A 17818-nucleotide genomic window follows, 5' to 3' on the forward strand; every position below is an offset into this window, starting at 1 on the left:
CCCGAAGGGCGGGGCCCCGCGTGCGTAAGGGGAGTGGCCCCCTGCGTGAGCAGGCGGGGCCACAAAGGGGTGGAGTCACGCATGCGTAGATGGGCGTGGTCCCGCGCCTGCGCAGTGAGCGGCCGGCCGGGCCGCCGGGAGCTGGGCCGCCCGACCCGCCGTGACCCGGCCGGTGAGTGACCGCGGGGGCAGCCCGGGGGTGGCCCCGGGGCCGGGGCGGTAACACTGAGGTACCTGCGGGCCCCTCGGGGGAGGCTGGGGGGGGTTCCCCCCGGGAACTGCGGGGGCGGCCCTGAGGTAACCGCGGGCCTGAAGGGATCCGGGGGCAGCGCTGAGGTAATTTTGGGTTGTGGGGTGAAGCCCTGAAGTAATTTTGGGCCCCGAGGGATTCGTGGGGAAACCCTGAGGTGATTTTGGGTAGCTTGCAGATAATTTGGGGTCCCGAGGGTGATTTGGCGGCCCAGAGGCAATTTATGGACCCCCCTGAGGTACCTGTGGGGACAACCCTGAGGTGATTTTGGGCCTCAGGGTCCCCGTGGAGCAGCCCTGAGGTACCTGTGGGCTTCGTGGAGGCGGCCTTGAGGTAATTTGGGATCCGTGGGGCGACCCTGAGGTAGTTTTGGTGCCACTGTGGGGGTAGCTCTGAGGTACCTGTCGTAATTTGGGATCCATAGGGAAACACTAAAGTCTTTTAGGTAAACATAAATCGCCAGAGTCTTGTCGTATTTAAGGCAGATGTTTCCAAGCGCGAAGGGTGGTGAAGCGTGGCTGCCTGGAACAATGAAAACGCTCGTTTTTACCTTTGTTTTTTCTGCTGCAGACCCTGGACACCTGGCTAAAGCAAAAAGACCTCGACACTGATTTGGGGTTGAAAGTACCGCTGATTAACTCGATGTTAATAAAGCTGGAGGCCAGTTCGGCTTCAACTGACATTCACAGGAGCGCAGTTCAAACCCTGGCAGGTTTTGGAGTAACCAAAATAAAACCATTATTTTTAGATTATTTTTAGTTATTTGCGTGTTAGAGCAACAGCAACACTGACGTGTTGGGGCTTGTGACAGCAGAGCTGCCAGTCGCTCCAAGGAGAAAAAGAGCATTTTCAATCCCGGAAAAACTCCGTGAGTTTTATTAGCTGGTGATTTATCATTTATGCCCCGTGTTTTCTCTCTCTCTCCGCAGGCTCCATCGTTTCCCATCTCTCCAGGATGCGAGAGGTTCGGGTTCGGCTTTTCCCCTCTCCCCGTAGCTGATAGTTTGGGAACGCTGAGGTGATGCTGGAGGCGAGATGGCGGACAGCGTGAAAACCTTCCTGCACGACCTCGTCAGGGTGAGTCCCTCGTTAGTCGGCTCGACTCGTTTATCGCAGCAACCGTTCCCTTAATTTATACCCCACGGCGATAAATCTTAGTGCAGTTTCAGTGCGCCTGCTGTGTCCCGTGTGTAAATACGGGGCTTAAAAACATTTGCGACATGATGCTAAAAAATAAATTGTTTTCAGAAATAAATTGTTTTGACAAAAATTGTTGGGTTTCAGATGGAAAATCTGTGGTGCGCTTGCTGCGATCTGAAGCAGGAGGGCTGTATCCAAACGAGCGTGGTCAGCAGGACAAGGGCAGTGATCCTTCCCCTGTGCTCTGCATTGGGGAGGCCACACCTGGAGTGTTGTGTTCAGTTCTGGGCCCCTCAGGTCAGGAAAGAGATTGAAGTGCTGGAGCGGGTCCAGAGAAGAGCAACAAGACTGGGGAAGGGACTGGAACACAAGCCCTATGGGGAGAGGCTGAGGGAGCTGGGCTTGTTTAGTCTGGAGAAGAGGAGGCTTAGAGCTGAGCTCAGCACTCTCTAGAACTACCTGAAGGGCAGTTCTAGCCAGGTGGGGATTGGGCTCTTCTCCCAGGCATCAGCAATAGGACAAGGGGCCATGGGCTTCAACTCTGCCAGGGGAAATTGAGGCTGGAGATGAGAAAGCAATTCTTTGCAGAGAGAGTGGTCAGGATTGGAATGGCTGCCCAGGGAGGTGCTGGACTCACCGGCCCTGGAGGTTTGTAAACTGAGACTGGACATGGCACTTAGTGCCATGATCTAGTGAATGGACTGGAGTTGGACCAAGGGTTGGACTGGGTGATCTCTGAGGGCTTTTCCAGCCCAGTCCATTCTGTGATTCTGTGACTTGTGTTGCTTCACGATGCTCTTGCAGTCCATGTAATTAATTAATTTCCACCTCATTAGGTACCTGCAGCAGGACGATTCGCTGTTTCAGCCACGTTTCATATAGAAATTTATCCTGTTCGGGTCCAAAAACTCTGTATCTCAAACTGTCGCGTGTGTTGTGCCGCTGTCCTGGCTCACAGTAGCGTCCTCATCATCTTTTATTTTGAAATTAAATTGTGATAATAATAGCCATGATATATTTTTGCAGCTGGAAATCGCTGCTTGTGGAGTATTAGGAGTTACGTTTTTAATTGAGCGAGGCGAAGATTTCTGGGCGCTTTTTTTATTTTGATGAGGATGTTTCCAACACAAGGAATAAGGCTGCGAGAGATGAGACTCTTTGCCTTATAAACAGCAGAATATTGATGAGAAATGACGCATTTTTTAAAAAATTCCCCAGGGAATCAAGGATTCCGTCTGGGGCATCTGCACCATCTCGAAACTGGACGCGCGGATCCAGCAGAAGAGGGAAGAGCAGCGGCGGCGGCGAGCGAACAGCGCGCTCGCCCAGCGCAGGTTTCACCTGGAAGAGCGCAAGCAAGAAAAGTGAGTCCTTGCACTTCTTATTTTTCCTAAATATCCATCATCAGGCTCAAAGGGAGGTTTAGCTAAGCGGGGTTTAAGAAATAAAGCCCTTATTGTTGCTGGCGCTTGGGACGATCATAAAAATACTTGTCGCAACTGTTACGACCTGGTAAAAGCAGAACTTAGGTTTGTAAACCCAGTTGCGCTGAAGCGACGCGTTAAACGTGATCTAAAATTCCCTCTTTCCACGCTTTGTAACAAAACCGGAATTATTTTGGCGACAGGAAAGTCAAACCTTTTAGATTGTCGGACAACGACGAGTGCATAAGTAATTTGAAATAATAATAGAGGGGATGGAGCGACAAGAACGTGGATTTTGGGGTTTCTTTTCTGGAGCGCTTGAATATCCCATTGGTGGTAGCAGCCTGAGATCTCAAATAAATGCTTAAAAATCTGGGAGAAAAATGCTTTTTTTTTTCTATTTTAGTGCAGAAATGGGGAATTAATAGAGATTGAGCATCCCCTTGAGGTAAATCTAGAGATCGTGTGTGGGCACCAGGAATTCTTCCAGAATTTCCCCAATTTGGATAAAATTTGGTGCGTCACCAGCCTTGAGCTGGTTTCTGCGATGCTTCCGAGTGCCCAAAATAGGGGAGAGAAGCAATTGTCGCTTGTTTGGGGACATTTATCCGGGCGTGGGGACCTTAACGCGTCTCTCCTGCAGCGAACCCCGGATAGTGAGCCGGATATTTCAGTGCTGTGCCTGGAACGGAGGCGTGTTTTGGGTAAGAAAATGGTTCTTTGTTATTTTCTATGTTAAAACCCCTTTGCGCGCTGTCGGTGACGTTGGGACTGACCAGAGCCACTGAGTTCCCACTCCTCATTCTGGATTTTAAGGGATTTTATGGGATTTTTCGAGTCTTTTGCCTGAATATTCCACTCCCTTGCCTATTTTACTGAATTACATATTGATATTTTCAAGACATTTTTGCAGCTCTGACCTTCCCATGGCCATTTCATGACGTTTAATCCTTAACGGAGCAGCCTGATAAGTCCCCAGTATCATTTTTTCTGCTAAAGTAAATCAGGGTGTGAGGAATCGGTGTGGAAATGGTCAAAACTAAGTGTTAAAGTGTTGATTTTTGGCTACGTGGAGGAGATCAGGGGCACAAGAAATGATGGTGCAAACCTCACAGAGAAGTTGGGTTTTTTATTCTCTCTTCCTCTCTCTCTTCCCTCTTTTCTTGTTACCCTTTTTACCTTTTGACTCATTTCTTTTTACCTTTTCTTTCTCTCTCTCCCCCCTTTCTTCTCTCTTATTCCCCCACAGCTTAGTCTCTTCTTGTTTTACCGCGTATTTATCCCCGTTCTCCAGTCGGTGACGGCACAGATCATTGGTGAGTCCCTGTCCCGCTCCCCAGCACCTCCCAATCGTTTGGTGCCACGGTTCGACGTCCCTCCCGTGTCCCGTCCCTGTCCCCAGGTGACCCATCCCTGCACGGCGACGTCTGGGCCTGGCTGGAATTCCTCCTCACCTCCATCTTCAGCGCGCTCTGGGTCCTGCCGCTCTTCGTGCTCAGCAAAGTCGTCAATGCCATCTGGTTCCAGGTGACGAGAATCATTCCCTCCCATTGCGATTTTGGCGCAAAATAAAACCCCACCCCAAAAATTTGAGGGCGGTAGCGGCTCCTTTTGAACCCCGTTTCCTTCAAATCCCCTTTTCTTTTCCAAATTTCATCACCCTCGCGCCCTATTTCTCCTTTTCTCAGGACATTGCAGATCTAGCGTTCGAAGTCTCGGGCAGGAAGCCTCACCCCTTCCCCAGCGTCAGCAAGATCATCGCCGACATGCTGTTCAACCTCCTCCTGCAGGCGCTTTTCCTCATCCAGGTGAGCTTTGGGTTTTTTTGAGTTGCACACCAAAAAATCACCATCGCCCATCCCACCCCACGCTGGGGGGACGTTCCCCCCAAAATCCAGATCCCCCTCTCTCACCTGCTACTTTCTTTTTTTCCTCCTCTCTCTTTCATTTCAACCTCCTTTCGTTTCCTCTTCTTTTCTTTTGTGTTTCTTTATCTTTTGGTTCTTCTGTCTTTTTCTTTTTGTTCTTTTGGTCCCTTCCCCTCTCCCTTCCCCTCTCCCTTCCCCTCTCCCTTCCCCTCTCCCTTCCCCTCTCCCTTCCCCTCTCCCTTCCCCTCTCCCTTCCCCTCTCCCTTCCCCTCTCCCTTCCCCTCTCCCTTCCCCTCTCCCTTCCCCTCTCCCTTCCCCTCTCCCTTCCCCTCTCCCTTCCCCTCTCCCTTCCCCTCTCCCTTCCCCTCTCCCTTCCCCTCTCCCTTCCCCTCTCCCTTCCCCTCTCCCTTCCCCTCTCCCTTCCCCTCTCCCTTCCCCTCTCCCTTCCCCTCTCCCTTCCCCTCTCCCTTCCCCTCTCCCTTCCCCTCTCCCTTCCCCTCTCCCTTCCCCTCTCCCTTCCCCTCTCCCTTCCCCTCTCCCTTCCCCTCTCCCTTCCCCTCTCCCTTCCCCTCTCCCTTCCCCTCTCCCTTCCCCTCTCCCTTCCCCTCTCCCTTCCCCTCTCCCTTCCCCTCTCCCTTCCCCTCTCCCTTCCCCTCTCCCTTCCCCTCTCCCTTCCCCTCTCCCTTCCCCTCTCCCTTCCCCTCTCCCTTCCCCTCTCCCTTCCCCTCTCCCTTCCCCTCTCCCTTCCCCTCTCCCTTCCCCTCTCCCTTCCCCTCTCCCTTCCCCTCTCCCTTCCCCTCTCCCTTCCCCTCTCCCTTCCCCTCTCCTCCCGGTTCTCCTCCCCGTTATTCCGGCACCAGGGGATGATCGTCAGCCTGTTCCCCATCGACGTGGTGGGGCAGCTCATCAGCCTCCTGCACATGTCGCTGCTCTACTCGCTCTACTGCTTCGAGTACCGCTGGTTCAACAAAGGTCAGCCGTGGTTCACCCCGCTCGGGTTTATCTCCCCGCTGCGTCTGCGGGTTGGTGATCTGGGTGTTTTTCCAGGCCTGGAGATGCACCAGCGCTTGTCCAACATCGAGAGGAACTGGCCCTACTACTTCGGGTTCGGGCTGCCGCTGGCGTTCCTCACCGCCACGCAGTCCTCCTACATCGTCAGGTGAGCGCCGCGCCTGCAAAACGGGGGGACGTTTCGTTGGTATTTTATTAGTTTTGTGATATTCTCCCTTCTCCGTTTCTTCCTCTTTATCCCCTTTTTATTACTTTTTCACTCTCCTCTTTTTTCCCCTTTTTCACTCTCCTCTTTTTTCCTTTTATTCTTTCTTTCTTTTTATTCTCCATTGTTTCCCCTTTTCACTCTTCCACCTTTGCCCCCATTTTTCCCCCATTTTCTCTCTCCTCACTATTTTTCTCTTCCAGCGGTTGCCTCTTCTCCATCCTCTTCCCCCTCTTCATCATCAGCGCCAACGAAGCCAGAACCCCCGGCAAAACCTAGTGAGTACCCCGGAACCCCCCAAACCCCCACTTTTCCCCCCAAAACCCCGCTGGGGAGGGTTCGTATCATTTTTCTCTTCCCTTGCAGCCACTTCCAGCTCCGTCTCTTCTCCTTGGTGGTTTTCCTGAGCAACCGGCTCTTCCACAAAACTGTTTACCTGCAGTCGGCCCTGGGCGCTGCTTCCTCCTCCTCCTCCTCCTCCTCCCCTGCCAAACACACCTGAGCAGCGACCAAACCCCGGGTGAAATTTGGGGAGAAAACCCGGATTTTTAACACCTCGCGCGTGTTTTATAGCGTCCCCCGACTCAGGTGTGGGGGGGTGTATTTTTGGGGAGTTCTTGCCACAGTTTCCCCTCCCTGTGCATGTGGGGTCAGGGGGGGTAACCGGTGACTTTAAAACAACACAAAAAAACCCTTTTATTGTTTTTTTTGGGGGGGAGGGGGGCGGGTTTATCAACTTTTCTCTAGGATTTTCACACTGAAAAACATTAAAGGAGCAATCACGGTTTGCAGCCGTCCTGCGCTTCTCTGCCCCGGGCGGGGTCGCGATCGCTGTCACCGGGTTTGGGGACGAGGGATCCCCCCCCCGGCCCCGCCCACGTGGCACCACCCACGTGGCGTGAACCTCCCGCTTCTGCATCCGCCCACGTGATCCGCGTCGCCACACCCCCCGCAAGCGGGAACGGACACGTTACGGCTCGCTCTCCGCCGGTCCCGCCCGCCCACCGCTCCGCCAATAGGAAAGCGCCGTGCGCTGCCAGCTTGGGCTGAGTTCCCGGCGTTACAGCCAGTGAGCGCTAAGAGATTTGGAGTGGCGTCGCCGGCGGCCAATGGCAAGCGGGCAGGGAAAGGGCGGCTGCGTGGGGCGGATGGCGGCGGGGCCGAGCGCGGCGCCCGGGTGAGGCCTGAGGGCCCGGAGATGTGGGGTGTCGGGTGTCCGGTCCGGGGTGGGGGGCTGAGGGGCTATAGGGTGTCTGGGGCTGTGCGGTGTGAGGGGTTGTGGGGTGTCCAGGCCTGGGGTGTGAGGGACTGTGGGGCTATGGGGTGACTGGGGCTTGTGAGGTGAGGGGGCTGTGGGGTTATGGGGGGCCCAGGCTTGTGATGAGGGGGTTTTGAGGTTCTAAGATCACTGAGGGGCTGTGGGGCTTTGGAGTGCCCCGGGTTGGGGTGAAGAGCGGTGGGGTTATGGGGTGCCTGGCACTTGTGGGGTGGGATTATGGCGTTTGGGGGTTCCCAGGTCTGGGGCTGTGGGGTTTTGGGGTGCTCAGGTCTGTAGGGACATGGGGTTTGGGGTGAGGGACTGTGGGGTTACGGGGTGCCCAGGTTTCAGGTGAAGAGGCTTTGGGGTGCCCAGGTGTGTGTCTGAGGTTCTGTGGGTTACGGGATGCCCAGCTGTGTGGCTGAGGCTCTATGGGGTACCCAGGTTTGGAGTGAGGGGGTTTTGGGGTTCTAAGGTCTGTCACTGAGGCTCTGTGGGGGTTTGGGGTGCCCAGGTTTGGGGTGAGGAGCTGTGGCGTTATGGGATGCCTGGGACTTGTGGGTGAGGGGTTTTGGGGTGCCAGGTCTGTGGCTGAGGGGCTGTGGGGTGCTCAGGTCTGGGGTGAGAGGGTTGTGGGGTACCTAGGTTTGGGGTCAGGGTGTTTTGGGGTGCCCAGGTTTGGGGTCAGGGTCTGCGGGGTGGGCACAGGAGCCACCTGCATCCTCGTTATCCCCCACTGCTCGTTATCTCCAGGGAATAATTACCCACGGGGTTATTCCTGTGTTAATTAGCTCGTGCCCATCAAAATCCCGTCCCTGTTGCAGAAGAACCCAGTTTGTGTTTCATTTTTCAATCTCCCCAGTGTCAGAGACACAAACTGAGGATTGACCACGAGGTGTTTTTTCCTAATTAATCAGCTAATTAAATATTTTAAACCAGAGTGTTTTCAGAAGGAGAAATTCATCATTCTGTGGCTACAGTTTCACCTCCTTGGTGTCTCGTTTACAGATTTTCCTGGTTCTTCCTCCACCCAGGGAGGTCGAATTAAACAATATTGATAATTTGAAGCCATTCAGACCTCTCGTGTTTGAGAAAACGGCACCAGCTTTTTGCCCTTCTGGTTTATTTTGTGCATCGCTTAAACCCCAAACAAACCAGCGATATAATCTGTGAGTTTTGGTAAAAGCTTACGCTTGGTTTCTTGGTTTTTCATGCAGAAAATCAGGCACATCCTCTGCCCCGGAGAAGTTCTGGAGTCTAAGATAAAGAAAACATTCAGCGAGGGATCAGGTGAGGATTTGGGAACGGGAGATGCGGATTAGCAAAAGCATCCGGCAGAGATCACGCATTGAAGGTTTTATGTTAAATACGTGAAGTGGCTGAAGGGAAGAAGCCAGAGAGTCGTGGTCAATGGGCAGAGTCCAGTTGAGGCCTGTACCCAGTGCAGTGCCTCAGGGGCAGTGCTGGGGCCGGTGTTATTCAATATATTCATCAGTGATCTGGACGAGGGAACAGAGTGACTGTCAGCAAGTTTGCTGATGACACCAAGCTGGGAGGAGTGGTGACACTGGAAGCTGTGCTGCCATCAGAGACCTGGACAGGCTGGAGAGCTGGGTGGGAAAACATTTAATGAAATAGAACAAGGGCAAGTGTAGAGTCTTGTGTCTGGGCAGGAACAGCCCCAGGTTCAGTGTAAGTTGGGGAATGACCTATTAGAGAGCAGCGTAGGGGAAAGGGACCTGGGGGTCCTGGGGACAGCAGGGTGACCATGAGCCAGCACTGGGCCCTTGTGGCCAGGAAGCCAATGGTACCTGGGGTGGGTTAGAAGGGGGTGGTCAGTAGGTCTGAGAGGTTCTCCTGCCCCTCTGCTCTGCCCTGGGGAGACCACACCTGGAATCTTGTGTCCAGCTGTGGCCCCTCAGTTCCAGCAGGACAGGGAACTGCTGGAGAGAGTCCAGCGCAGCCACCAAGATGCTGGAGGGAGTGGAGCATCTCCCGTGTGAGGAAAGGCTGAGGGAGCTGGGGCTCTGGAGCTGGACAAGAGGAGACTGAGGGGGGACTCATTCCTGGGGATCAAGATGGAAAGGGGGAGTGTCAGGAGGATGGAGCCAGGCTCTTGTGGTGACAACCAGTGACAGGACAAGGGGCAATGGGTGCAAACTGGAACACAGGAGGTTCCAGTGAAAGAGGAGAAGCAACTTGTTGGGGTGAGGGTGGCAGAGCCTGGCCCAGGCTGCCCAGGGGGTTGTGGAGTCTCCTTCTGTGCAGACATTCCAACCCGCCTGGACACCTTCCTGTGTAACCTCATCTGGGTGTTCCTGCTCCATGGGGGGATTGCACTGGGTGAGCTTTCCAGGGCCCTCCAACCCCTGACATTCTGGGATTCTGTGATTTAGAGGTGTTGTGGGGTTTGCTCTCTGCTCACCCTCCCTGTGCCTTTTCAGGTCTCCGAGTGTCCTCAAATCTCCATTTTTGGTGTAAAAATGACGAAATTAGGGTTTCTCCGCCTGTCCTATGAGAAGCAAGACACGCTGCTCAAGCTGCTCATCCTGTCCATGGCAGCCGTGCTCTGTGAGTCCCTTCTCATTTGTCGTATTTTATTCCTTCCGCATCCGTTTTCTCGAAAAACACGTTTTTCTTCATCTTCCCCACGAGCGTTTGGGGACAAAACCGGTTTTAATCGGCCAAAACACATGATAAATTTAACAAAACTCCGCCTTATATTTGCAGCTTTCTCCACGAGGCTTTTTTCCGTCTTAAGATTCGAAAGTGTCATCCATGAGTTTGACCCGTAAGTCTCGTTTTATTTGCCTCTTATTTTTGGGGAGAACCTGATGGGTTTTTTCCTTTTTGGGCAGTGTTTGCTAAGCCCGACTTAACAGGACCTTAAGCTCGACTTAACAGGACCTCAAGCTCGACTTAACAGGACCTCAAGCTCGACTTAACAGGACCTCAAGCTCGACTTAACAGGACCTCAAGCTCGACTTAACAGGACCTCAAGCTCGACTTAACAGGACCTCAAGCTCGACTTAACAGGACCTTAAGCTCGACTTAACAGGACCTTAAGCTCGACTTAACAGGACCTTAAGCTCGACTTAACAGGACCTTAAGCTCGACTTAACAGGACCTTAAGCTCGACTTAACAGGACCTTAAGCTCGACTTAACAGGACCTTAAGCTCGACTTAACAGGACCTTAAGCCCGACTTAACAGGACCTTAAGCCCGACTTAACAGGACCTTAAGCCCGACTTAACAGGACCTTAAGCCCGACTTAACAGGACCTTAAGCTCGACTTAACAGGACCTTAAGCTCGACTTAACTTCCCCACCGAGCAGGAAGGATTCAGAGGGCATTTTTCATCCTCTGCAGCTCATTTTGACTCTTTTAGACCCCAAATTTCGATATTTCTCGGTGTTGACGCGGACATTCGGGTGTTTTATCTCCGTTAACAGATATTTTAATTACCGCACCACCCGCTTTCTGGCCGAGGAAGGTTTTTATAAGTTCCACAATTGGTTCGACGACCGCGCGTGGTACCCGCTGGGCAGGATTATCGGCGGGACGATTTATCCCGGTGAGCGGGGAGATCACCGGGCTGGGAGGGCCTTAATGAGATTTTGAGATGTTAATTATGGTGCTAACAAGGCTCGTTTGGCCCCCGCAGGGCTGATGATCACCTCGGCCGCCATTTACCACGTCCTGCACTTCTTCCACGTCACCATCGACATCCGCAACGTCTGCGTCTTCCTGGCTCCGCTCTTCTCCTCCTTCACCACCGTCGTCACCTACCACCTCACCAAAGAGCTCAAGGTCGGAGCGAATTACGCAGATTTTGGCTAAATCGAGGCAAATCTTGACAATTTTACCTCTAATCGCAGAAATTTTGCCTCAATCAATTTTATCAGCGGTGACCGCCACGCCAAGCTAAACCCAGGCTCAAAATCTTGCTTAAAGTCTCATTTAAACGCTCAAATTTTTATTCCTTTGAGGTGTATGCTAACAAAAATGCTAAAAAGTGATTATTTTTGCCCGTTTTGGCTGTTTTTTGCCCCAGGACGCGGGCGCGGGCCTCCTGGCCGCCGCCATGATCGCCGTGGTGCCCGGGTACATCTCGCGATCCGTCGCCGGCTCCTACGATAACGAAGGTGAGTTTGCGGCGCCGGAAATGGGGGAAAATTGGAAAATGGGGTAAAATCGCCACCGGGTGCGACAGAAATCACCATTTCACAGACTCACAAACGCCAAAAATGCGTGTTTTAACCCCAAAACCAGATATTAACCCCATATCTCGATATGAATTCTTTACGCAAAGCGCCGTCCCGTCTTCTGACGCAGCAACAAGAGTGGTTATATATCTATTTTTAATTTTATTTGATCTATTTTATCGTCACTTCAGGGTTTTAAGACCTTTCTGTCTCCTCCCGCCCAGGTATCGCGATATTCTGCATGCTCCTCACCTACTACATGTGGATCAAAGCCGTTAAAACCGGTTCTATCTATTGGGCCGCCATGTGCGCTCTGGCTTATTTCTACATGGTGAGTTTTTTGTTGTGATTCCGGGGTATTTCTGGCTCCAAAAACGCACTTTGTGCCTTTTCCGTGTCTGTGATGGCGTCACATTGGAATTAGATGCGTTTTTCTTCATTTCTACATAGAAATTTTGTGCATGGTTTTATTAATAATATAATCTAATGACATTTTGGGGGTGTTTTTCAGGTTTCCTCGTGGGGTGGTTACGTGTTTCTGATCAACCTGATCCCGCTGCACGTGCTGGTGCTGATGCTGACCGGCCGCTTCTCCCACCGCATCTACGTGGCCTATTGCACCGTCTACTGCCTGGGCACCATCCTGTCCATGCAGATCTCCTTCGTCGGCTTCCAGGTGCGCGGGAGAGGCCCAAAAACCATCATTTTATGGGTTTTAGCAAAAACAAAAGGCCACTCTGTGCCTGGTTTCAACGCTGTTGAAGTTTAGCGCTGATTTGTCGTGGATTTGGGGAAATTTAAGAGTGATTTGTCGCAAATTTTGGCAAATTCAGGGCCAATTTGTCGCAAATTTTGGCAAATTCAGGGCCAATTTGTTGCAAAATTTGGCAAATTCAGGGCCGATTTGTCGCAAATTTTGGCAAATAATTCAGGGCCGATTTGTCGCAAATTTTGGCAAATAATTCAGGGCCGATTTGTCGCAAATTTTGGCAAATTCAGGGCCGATTTGTCGCAAATTTTGGCAAATTCAGGGCCGATTTGTCGCAAATTTTGGCAAATAATCCAGGGCCGATTTGTCGCAAATTTTGGCAAATAATTCAGGGCCGATGTGTCGCAAATTTTGGCAAATAATTCAGGGCCGATGTGTCGCAAATTTTGGCAAATTCAGGGCCGATTTGTCGCAAATTTTGGCAAATAATTCAGGGCCGATTTGTCGCAAATCTGCCGCAAATAATTCAGGGCCGATTTGTCGCAAATTTTGGCAAATTCAGGAGTGATTTGTCGCAAATTTTGGCAAATTCAGGAGTGATTTGTCGCAAATTTTGGCAAATTCAGGAGTGATTTGTCGCAAATTTTGGCAAATTCAGGAGTGATTTGTCGCAAATTTTGGCAAATTCAGGAGTGATTTGTCGCAAATTTTGGCAAATTCAGGGCTGATTTGTCGCAAATTTTGGCAAATTCAGGGCTGATTTGTCGCAAATTTTGGCAAATTCAGGGCCGATTTGCCGCAAATTTTGGCAAATAATCCAGGGCCGATTTGTCGCAGATTTGGGCCAATTCAGGAGTGATTTGTCGCAGATTTGGGCCAATAATTCAGTGCCAATTTGTCGCAGATTTGGGCCAATAATTCAGTGCCAATTTGTCATGAGCCTCAGCAAATTTAACACCAATTTGTTGTGCATTTTGTCGAATTTAACACTGATTTGTCACAGACATCAGCAAATTTCCAGCTGATTTGTCACAAATAATTTAGCGCTGATTTGTCGTGAATTTTGACACATAATTTAGTGCCTGTTTGTTGCGAATTTTGGCAAATTTACCGTTGATTTGTCACAAATATCAGCGAGTTTAATACCGATTGTTCACCATTTTTGGCAAATAATTCAGTGCTGATTTGTCACGAGTGTCAGCAAATTTAATGCCAATTTGTCGTGAATTCTGGCAGATTCAATGTGATTTGTCACAAACGTTGGCAAGTTTAGCGCCGATTTGTCATGAATTTTGGCAAATAATTTAGTGCTGGTTTGTTGCAAATTCTAGCAAATAATTCAGTGCCAATTTCTTGTGAATTTTGACAAATAATTTAGTGCCTGTTTGTCGCAAATTTTGGCCAATTTAACACTGATTTGACACAAACATCAGGAAATTTCAGGCTGATTTGTCGCAAATATTTGTAGATAATTTCGTGTAGATTTGTCACGAATTTTGACACATAATTTAATGCCTGTTTATCGTGAATTTTGTCAAATTTAATGCCGATTTGTCACAACCATCAGCGAGTTTAACACAGATTTGTCGCTAATTTTGGCAGATAATTTAGCGCTGATTTGCCGGGAATTTTGCCAGATAGCTTAACGCTGATTTGTTGCGAACAGCGGCAAATGAGCGCTGATTTTTTGGCAAATCTCCCTTCTGGAGACACCGAGCCCCTCATAACCTCAAAACATCGCTGCTTTCCGCCAAAATTTTGCCGAGAAGCCGTTAATTCGCTAACGAAGCGCCGCTGTCTCCCCGCAGCCCGTCCTGTCCTCGGAGCACATGGCGGCTCTCGGCGTCTTCGGCCTTTGCCAGATCCACGCGTTCGTCGACTATTTGCGCAGCAAACTCAACCCCCAGCAGTTCGAGATCCTTTTCCGCAGCGTCATCTCCCTCGTCGGCTTCCTCCTCCTGTCCCTCGGCACCGTCCTCATGCTGACCGGTAACCTCCTGTTCTTCTAGAAAAACCCACAACGCTTATACATCTTAATCCCCCTTTATTGCCCTTTTATTGCTCTTTTTTAGGGAAAATCTCACCGTGGACGGGGCGTTTCTACTCCCTCCTGGATCCTTCCTACGCCAAGAACAACATCCCCATCATCGCCTCCGTCTCCGAGCACCAACCCACCACCTGGTCCTCTTATTATTTCGACCTCCAGCTTCTCGTCTTCATGTTCCCCGGTGAGCCCGGCGCCAAAATCCCGTTTATTAAACCACGCTGCTGGTTTTAATTGATCTACCGCCTGTTTTTCCTTTCGGAAAACGCGGTTTTGAGGCGGATTTGACCCGTTTCTCTCTCCCCATCGCAGTGGGACTCTACTACTGCTTCAGCAACCTCTCGGACGCCCGGATCTTCATCATCATGTACGGCGTCACCAGCATGTACTTCTCGGCCGTGATGGTGAGGCCAAACGCTCTTATAAAAGCCGATTTAATCCCTTTTTATGTTTTCGGAATCAATGAGGCTTCAACCTTGAGCTGGTTGAATTTGTGGTGGGCTGTTTCTTCCCAAAGATCAATTTTTTTGGGCCTCTTTGCGTGGCGAGGGAACAGGATGATCCAAAACTCAATGGTTTTGGTGTTTTTTTGATGAAACGACCCGTTTTTGTTCACGCTTTGGGTGGTTTCTGGGTGTGGAGGCATCTCCTGATGCTTTTTTCCACCTTGAAGCGTAAAATCGTGGTTGGTTCCTCACCTGGGCCAACGTTGAGGTCTTTGGAGAACATCCGCGGTGGTGGTGATGGGTCCATCTCCAGGTTGAGTTTGGGATTGAATTATCCCGTTTCTCGACGATTTTCGCCCAAATTTCTTCTCTGAGGGTCCATCCGTTGCCCGCAGGTGCGGCTGATGCTGGTGCTGGCCCCGGTGATGTGCATCCTCTCCGGCATCGGCGTCTCCCAAGTCTTGTCCACCTACATGAAGAACCTGGACATCAGCCGCCCGGACAAGAAGAGCAAAAAGCAACAAGATTCCACCTACCCCATCAAAAACGAGGTGAGTTTGGGGACAAGGGGACAGGGCGGGAGGTCGGTGGCCTCTTCCCGCCGGCGTTGACGCCGGTTTGCTCGCCCAGGTGGCCAGCGGGATGATCTTGGTGATGGCGTTCTTCCTCATCACCTACACCTTCCACTCCACGTGGGTGACCAGCGAGGCCTACTCGTCCCCTTCCATCGTGCTTTCCGCCCGCGGCGGTGACGGCAGCCGGATCATCTTCGACGACTTCAGAGAAGCTTATTATTGGCTGCGCCACAACACGCCAGAGGTACCGGGGGTGGAGTTTGGGCAGTGGGGACCCAATGTCACATCGTCGGCGTCTTGGTTGATGTTGGGCGGTGGGGACCCAACGTTGCATCGTCCACGTCTCAGTTCACATTGGGTTGGGTGATGGGGACCCAACATTGCATCGCTGGCATCTCGGTTGATGTTGGGTTGGGCGCAGGACGCCAAGGTGATGTCGTGGTGGGACTACGGCTACCAGATCACCGCCATGGCCAACCGCACCATCCTGGTGGACAACAACACCTGGAACAACACCCACATCTCCCGTGTTGGGCAGGTAGGTCTCACCGCAACCGCCGGGACTTCCTGGTGGCTCCAGGACGTGCCGGTGATGCCTTGTCCGCTCCAGGCCATGGCATCGACGGAGGAGAAGGCCTACGAGATCATGAGGGAGCTGGACGTCAGCTACGTGCTGGTCATCTTCGGCGGCCTCACCGGTTACTCCTCGGACGGTAAGGGACCAGCCGGGGGTACCGGTGAGATGGGTGTGGAGGTGGGACCAGGGGGCTCCTGGTTGGAGCTGCTCCTGCTTTACTTGCTGGCCCCAACTCAACACTTTGGCGCCAACAACTCAGCTACTCGCACTTTGGCCCCAACTCACCTAGTTGCTCTTCACCCTCAACTTTTTGTCCCCAACTCAACTCTTTGCCCCCCCCAATTCAACCCACCTACTCTTTGCCCTCAAATCAACTCCTCATTCTTTGTCCCAACTCAACTCTTTGCTCATTGCCCTCAACTACTCACTCTTTGCCCTCAAATCAACTCCTCATTCCTTGCTCCCAATTCAACTCTTTGCTCCCAACACAACTACTCGCTCTTAGCCCTCAACTCCACTACTTGTTCTTTACTCTCAACTCAGCTCTTTGCCCCTAACGACTCTTTGCTTTTTGTCTGCAGCTCCTCTTTGCTCCCTACTCAACTCTGCTCTTTACACTCAATATAACTACTCGCTCTTTGCCCTAAACTCAACTCTTTGTTCTTTACCCTCAACTCCTCACTCTTTCCCCCAACTCAACTCTTTGCTGTGACTCAACTCAACTTGATCAGGTCTTTGCCTGCAACTCCTCACTCTTTCTTCCCAGCTCCTCGTTCTTTGCCCCCAACTCAACTCTTTGCCTCCAACTTGGCTCAACTCCTCATTCTTTCCTCCCAGCTCAACTCAGTCTTTGCTCTCTACTCAACTCTTTGCTCTCGACTCAACTCCTCGTTCTTTTTTCGCAGCTCAACTCTTTGCCTCCAACTCAACTCTTTATCCCAAACTCAACACAGCTCCTCATTCTTTGCTCCCAACTCAACTCAGTCTTTGCTCTTTGGCCTCAACTCCTCGTTCTTTGACCCCAGCTCAACTCAGTCTTTGCTCTTGACCCCAACTCAATGCCACCCCTCTCTCTGTCCCCCCCAGACATCAACAAGTTCCTGTGGATGGTTCGCATCGGCGGCAGCACCGACACCGGCCGCCACATCAAGGAGCACGACTACTACACCCCCACGGGCGAGTTCCGCGTCGACCGCGAGGGCTCCCCGGTGCTGCTCAACTGCCTCATGTACAAGATGTGCTACTACCGCTTCGGCCAGGTCTACACCGAGGCCAGTAAGTCCCCGGGGCCACCTCCACAGGGGTGACACCAATTTTTGGGGCCACCCCGACACCTCTGCCTTCCCGCAGAGCGGCCGCCGGGCTACGACCGCGTGCGCAACGCCGAAATCGGCAACAAGGACTTTGAGCTGGACGTGCTGGAGGAGGCGTACACCACCGAGCACTGGCTGGTGCGGATATACAAGGTAACGGCGCCAAAACGAGCCCAAAAACCCGCAGGTTTGGGGAAAAAATGTTCATTTTCCACCTAACTCGGTGTGTTTTTTCGCCCCGTAGGTGAAGGATTTGGACAACCGCGGTTTGTCGAGGACGTAGAGGAGCCGCTGCCACAGCCTCGGCTTGTGAAGCAGAAATCGGGGGGGTTTGGGGATGGTTTTTGGTGATTTTTGGATTTCTTTTCAAGGGGTTTGTTTTATTTTAATTTGGTTTTGTTTTGTACCGTTTGTAAGCGCCGGCAGCCGCCCGGCCCTGCCGGGGGGATGATTTTTATACACAGAGCAGCCGCCAAATCCCAAATTACGGCTTTGACCCGGGGGAGAAGTCGATTCACGGGGAATCACAAATAATAATAACAAGTTTAAAAGAAAGGTGACTTCGGTGGGTTTTTTTACCCAAATTCTGAGGGTGTTTTTTTCATCTCGCGTGGTTTTGGGAGGAGGGATTTCGGGAGGAGTTTTACGGGTTTTTAATCGGTTTGGTGAAGTAATGGAGTGAATGGGGTTAGGAGGGGGCGTGGCCAGGGTGACTGGGGGCGTGGTCAGGGCTGCGGGACTCGGGAGCTGGGGGCGTGGTCAAGGCTGCGGGACTCAGGGGCTAGGGGCGTGG

General features: G+C 51.8%; 2 protein-coding genes across 8 annotated transcripts; both read left to right on the forward strand.

Moving 5' to 3' along the window:
* Nucleotides 1-42: 42 nt before the first annotated feature.
* On the forward strand, nucleotides 43-6689 carry EI24 (EI24 autophagy associated transmembrane protein). 3 transcript variants are annotated; one of them, XM_065040577.1, is made up of 11 exons: nucleotides 43-172; nucleotides 1180-1327; nucleotides 2609-2754; nucleotides 3458-3518; nucleotides 4064-4130; nucleotides 4217-4341; nucleotides 4503-4622; nucleotides 5543-5654; nucleotides 5730-5841; nucleotides 6102-6176; nucleotides 6265-6689. In XM_065040577.1, exons 2-11 carry the CDS (start codon nucleotides 1286-1288, stop codon nucleotides 6398-6400), a joined length of 996 nt encoding a protein of 331 aa, XP_064896649.1. In that variant the 5' UTR covers nucleotides 43-172; nucleotides 1180-1285; the 3' UTR covers nucleotides 6401-6689. The 3 variants fall into 3 exon arrangements, with proteins under 3 accessions (XP_064896649.1, XP_064896651.1, XP_064896650.1); XM_065040579.1 differs by lacking the exon at nucleotides 43-172 and adding an exon at nucleotides 318-336; XM_065040578.1 differs by lacking the exon at nucleotides 43-172 and adding an exon at nucleotides 940-958.
* A 141-nt stretch (nucleotides 6690-6830) lies between these two features.
* Nucleotides 6831-17580, forward strand: STT3A (STT3 oligosaccharyltransferase complex catalytic subunit A). 5 transcript variants are annotated; one of them, XM_065040573.1, is made up of 20 exons: nucleotides 7067-7098; nucleotides 7948-8051; nucleotides 8374-8446; nucleotides 9601-9727; nucleotides 9887-9947; nucleotides 10609-10730; nucleotides 10821-10966; nucleotides 11211-11301; nucleotides 11586-11692; nucleotides 11873-12037; nucleotides 13879-14059; nucleotides 14143-14298; nucleotides 14427-14518; nucleotides 14956-15111; nucleotides 15191-15379; nucleotides 15557-15673; nucleotides 15746-15848; nucleotides 16799-16987; nucleotides 17063-17178; nucleotides 17270-17580. In XM_065040573.1, exons 4-20 carry the CDS (start codon nucleotides 9640-9642, stop codon nucleotides 17306-17308), a joined length of 2118 nt encoding a protein of 705 aa, XP_064896645.1. In that variant the 5' UTR covers nucleotides 7067-7098; nucleotides 7948-8051; nucleotides 8374-8446; nucleotides 9601-9639; the 3' UTR covers nucleotides 17309-17580. The 5 variants fall into 5 exon arrangements, with proteins under 5 accessions (XP_064896646.1, XP_064896642.1, XP_064896644.1 ...); XM_065040574.1 differs by lacking the exons at nucleotides 7067-7098; nucleotides 7948-8051 and adding an exon at nucleotides 6831-6967; XM_065040570.1 differs by lacking the exon at nucleotides 7948-8051 and having other exon boundaries at nucleotides 6840-7075.
* The last annotated feature ends 238 nt before the right edge of the window (nucleotides 17581-17818 follow it).

The sequence above is a fragment of the Columba livia genome, chromosome 24 (assembly GCF_036013475.1).
Source record: "Columba livia isolate bColLiv1 breed racing homer chromosome 24, bColLiv1.pat.W.v2, whole genome shotgun sequence".
NCBI classification, from domain to species: domain Eukaryota; kingdom Metazoa; phylum Chordata; class Aves; order Columbiformes; family Columbidae; genus Columba; species Columba livia.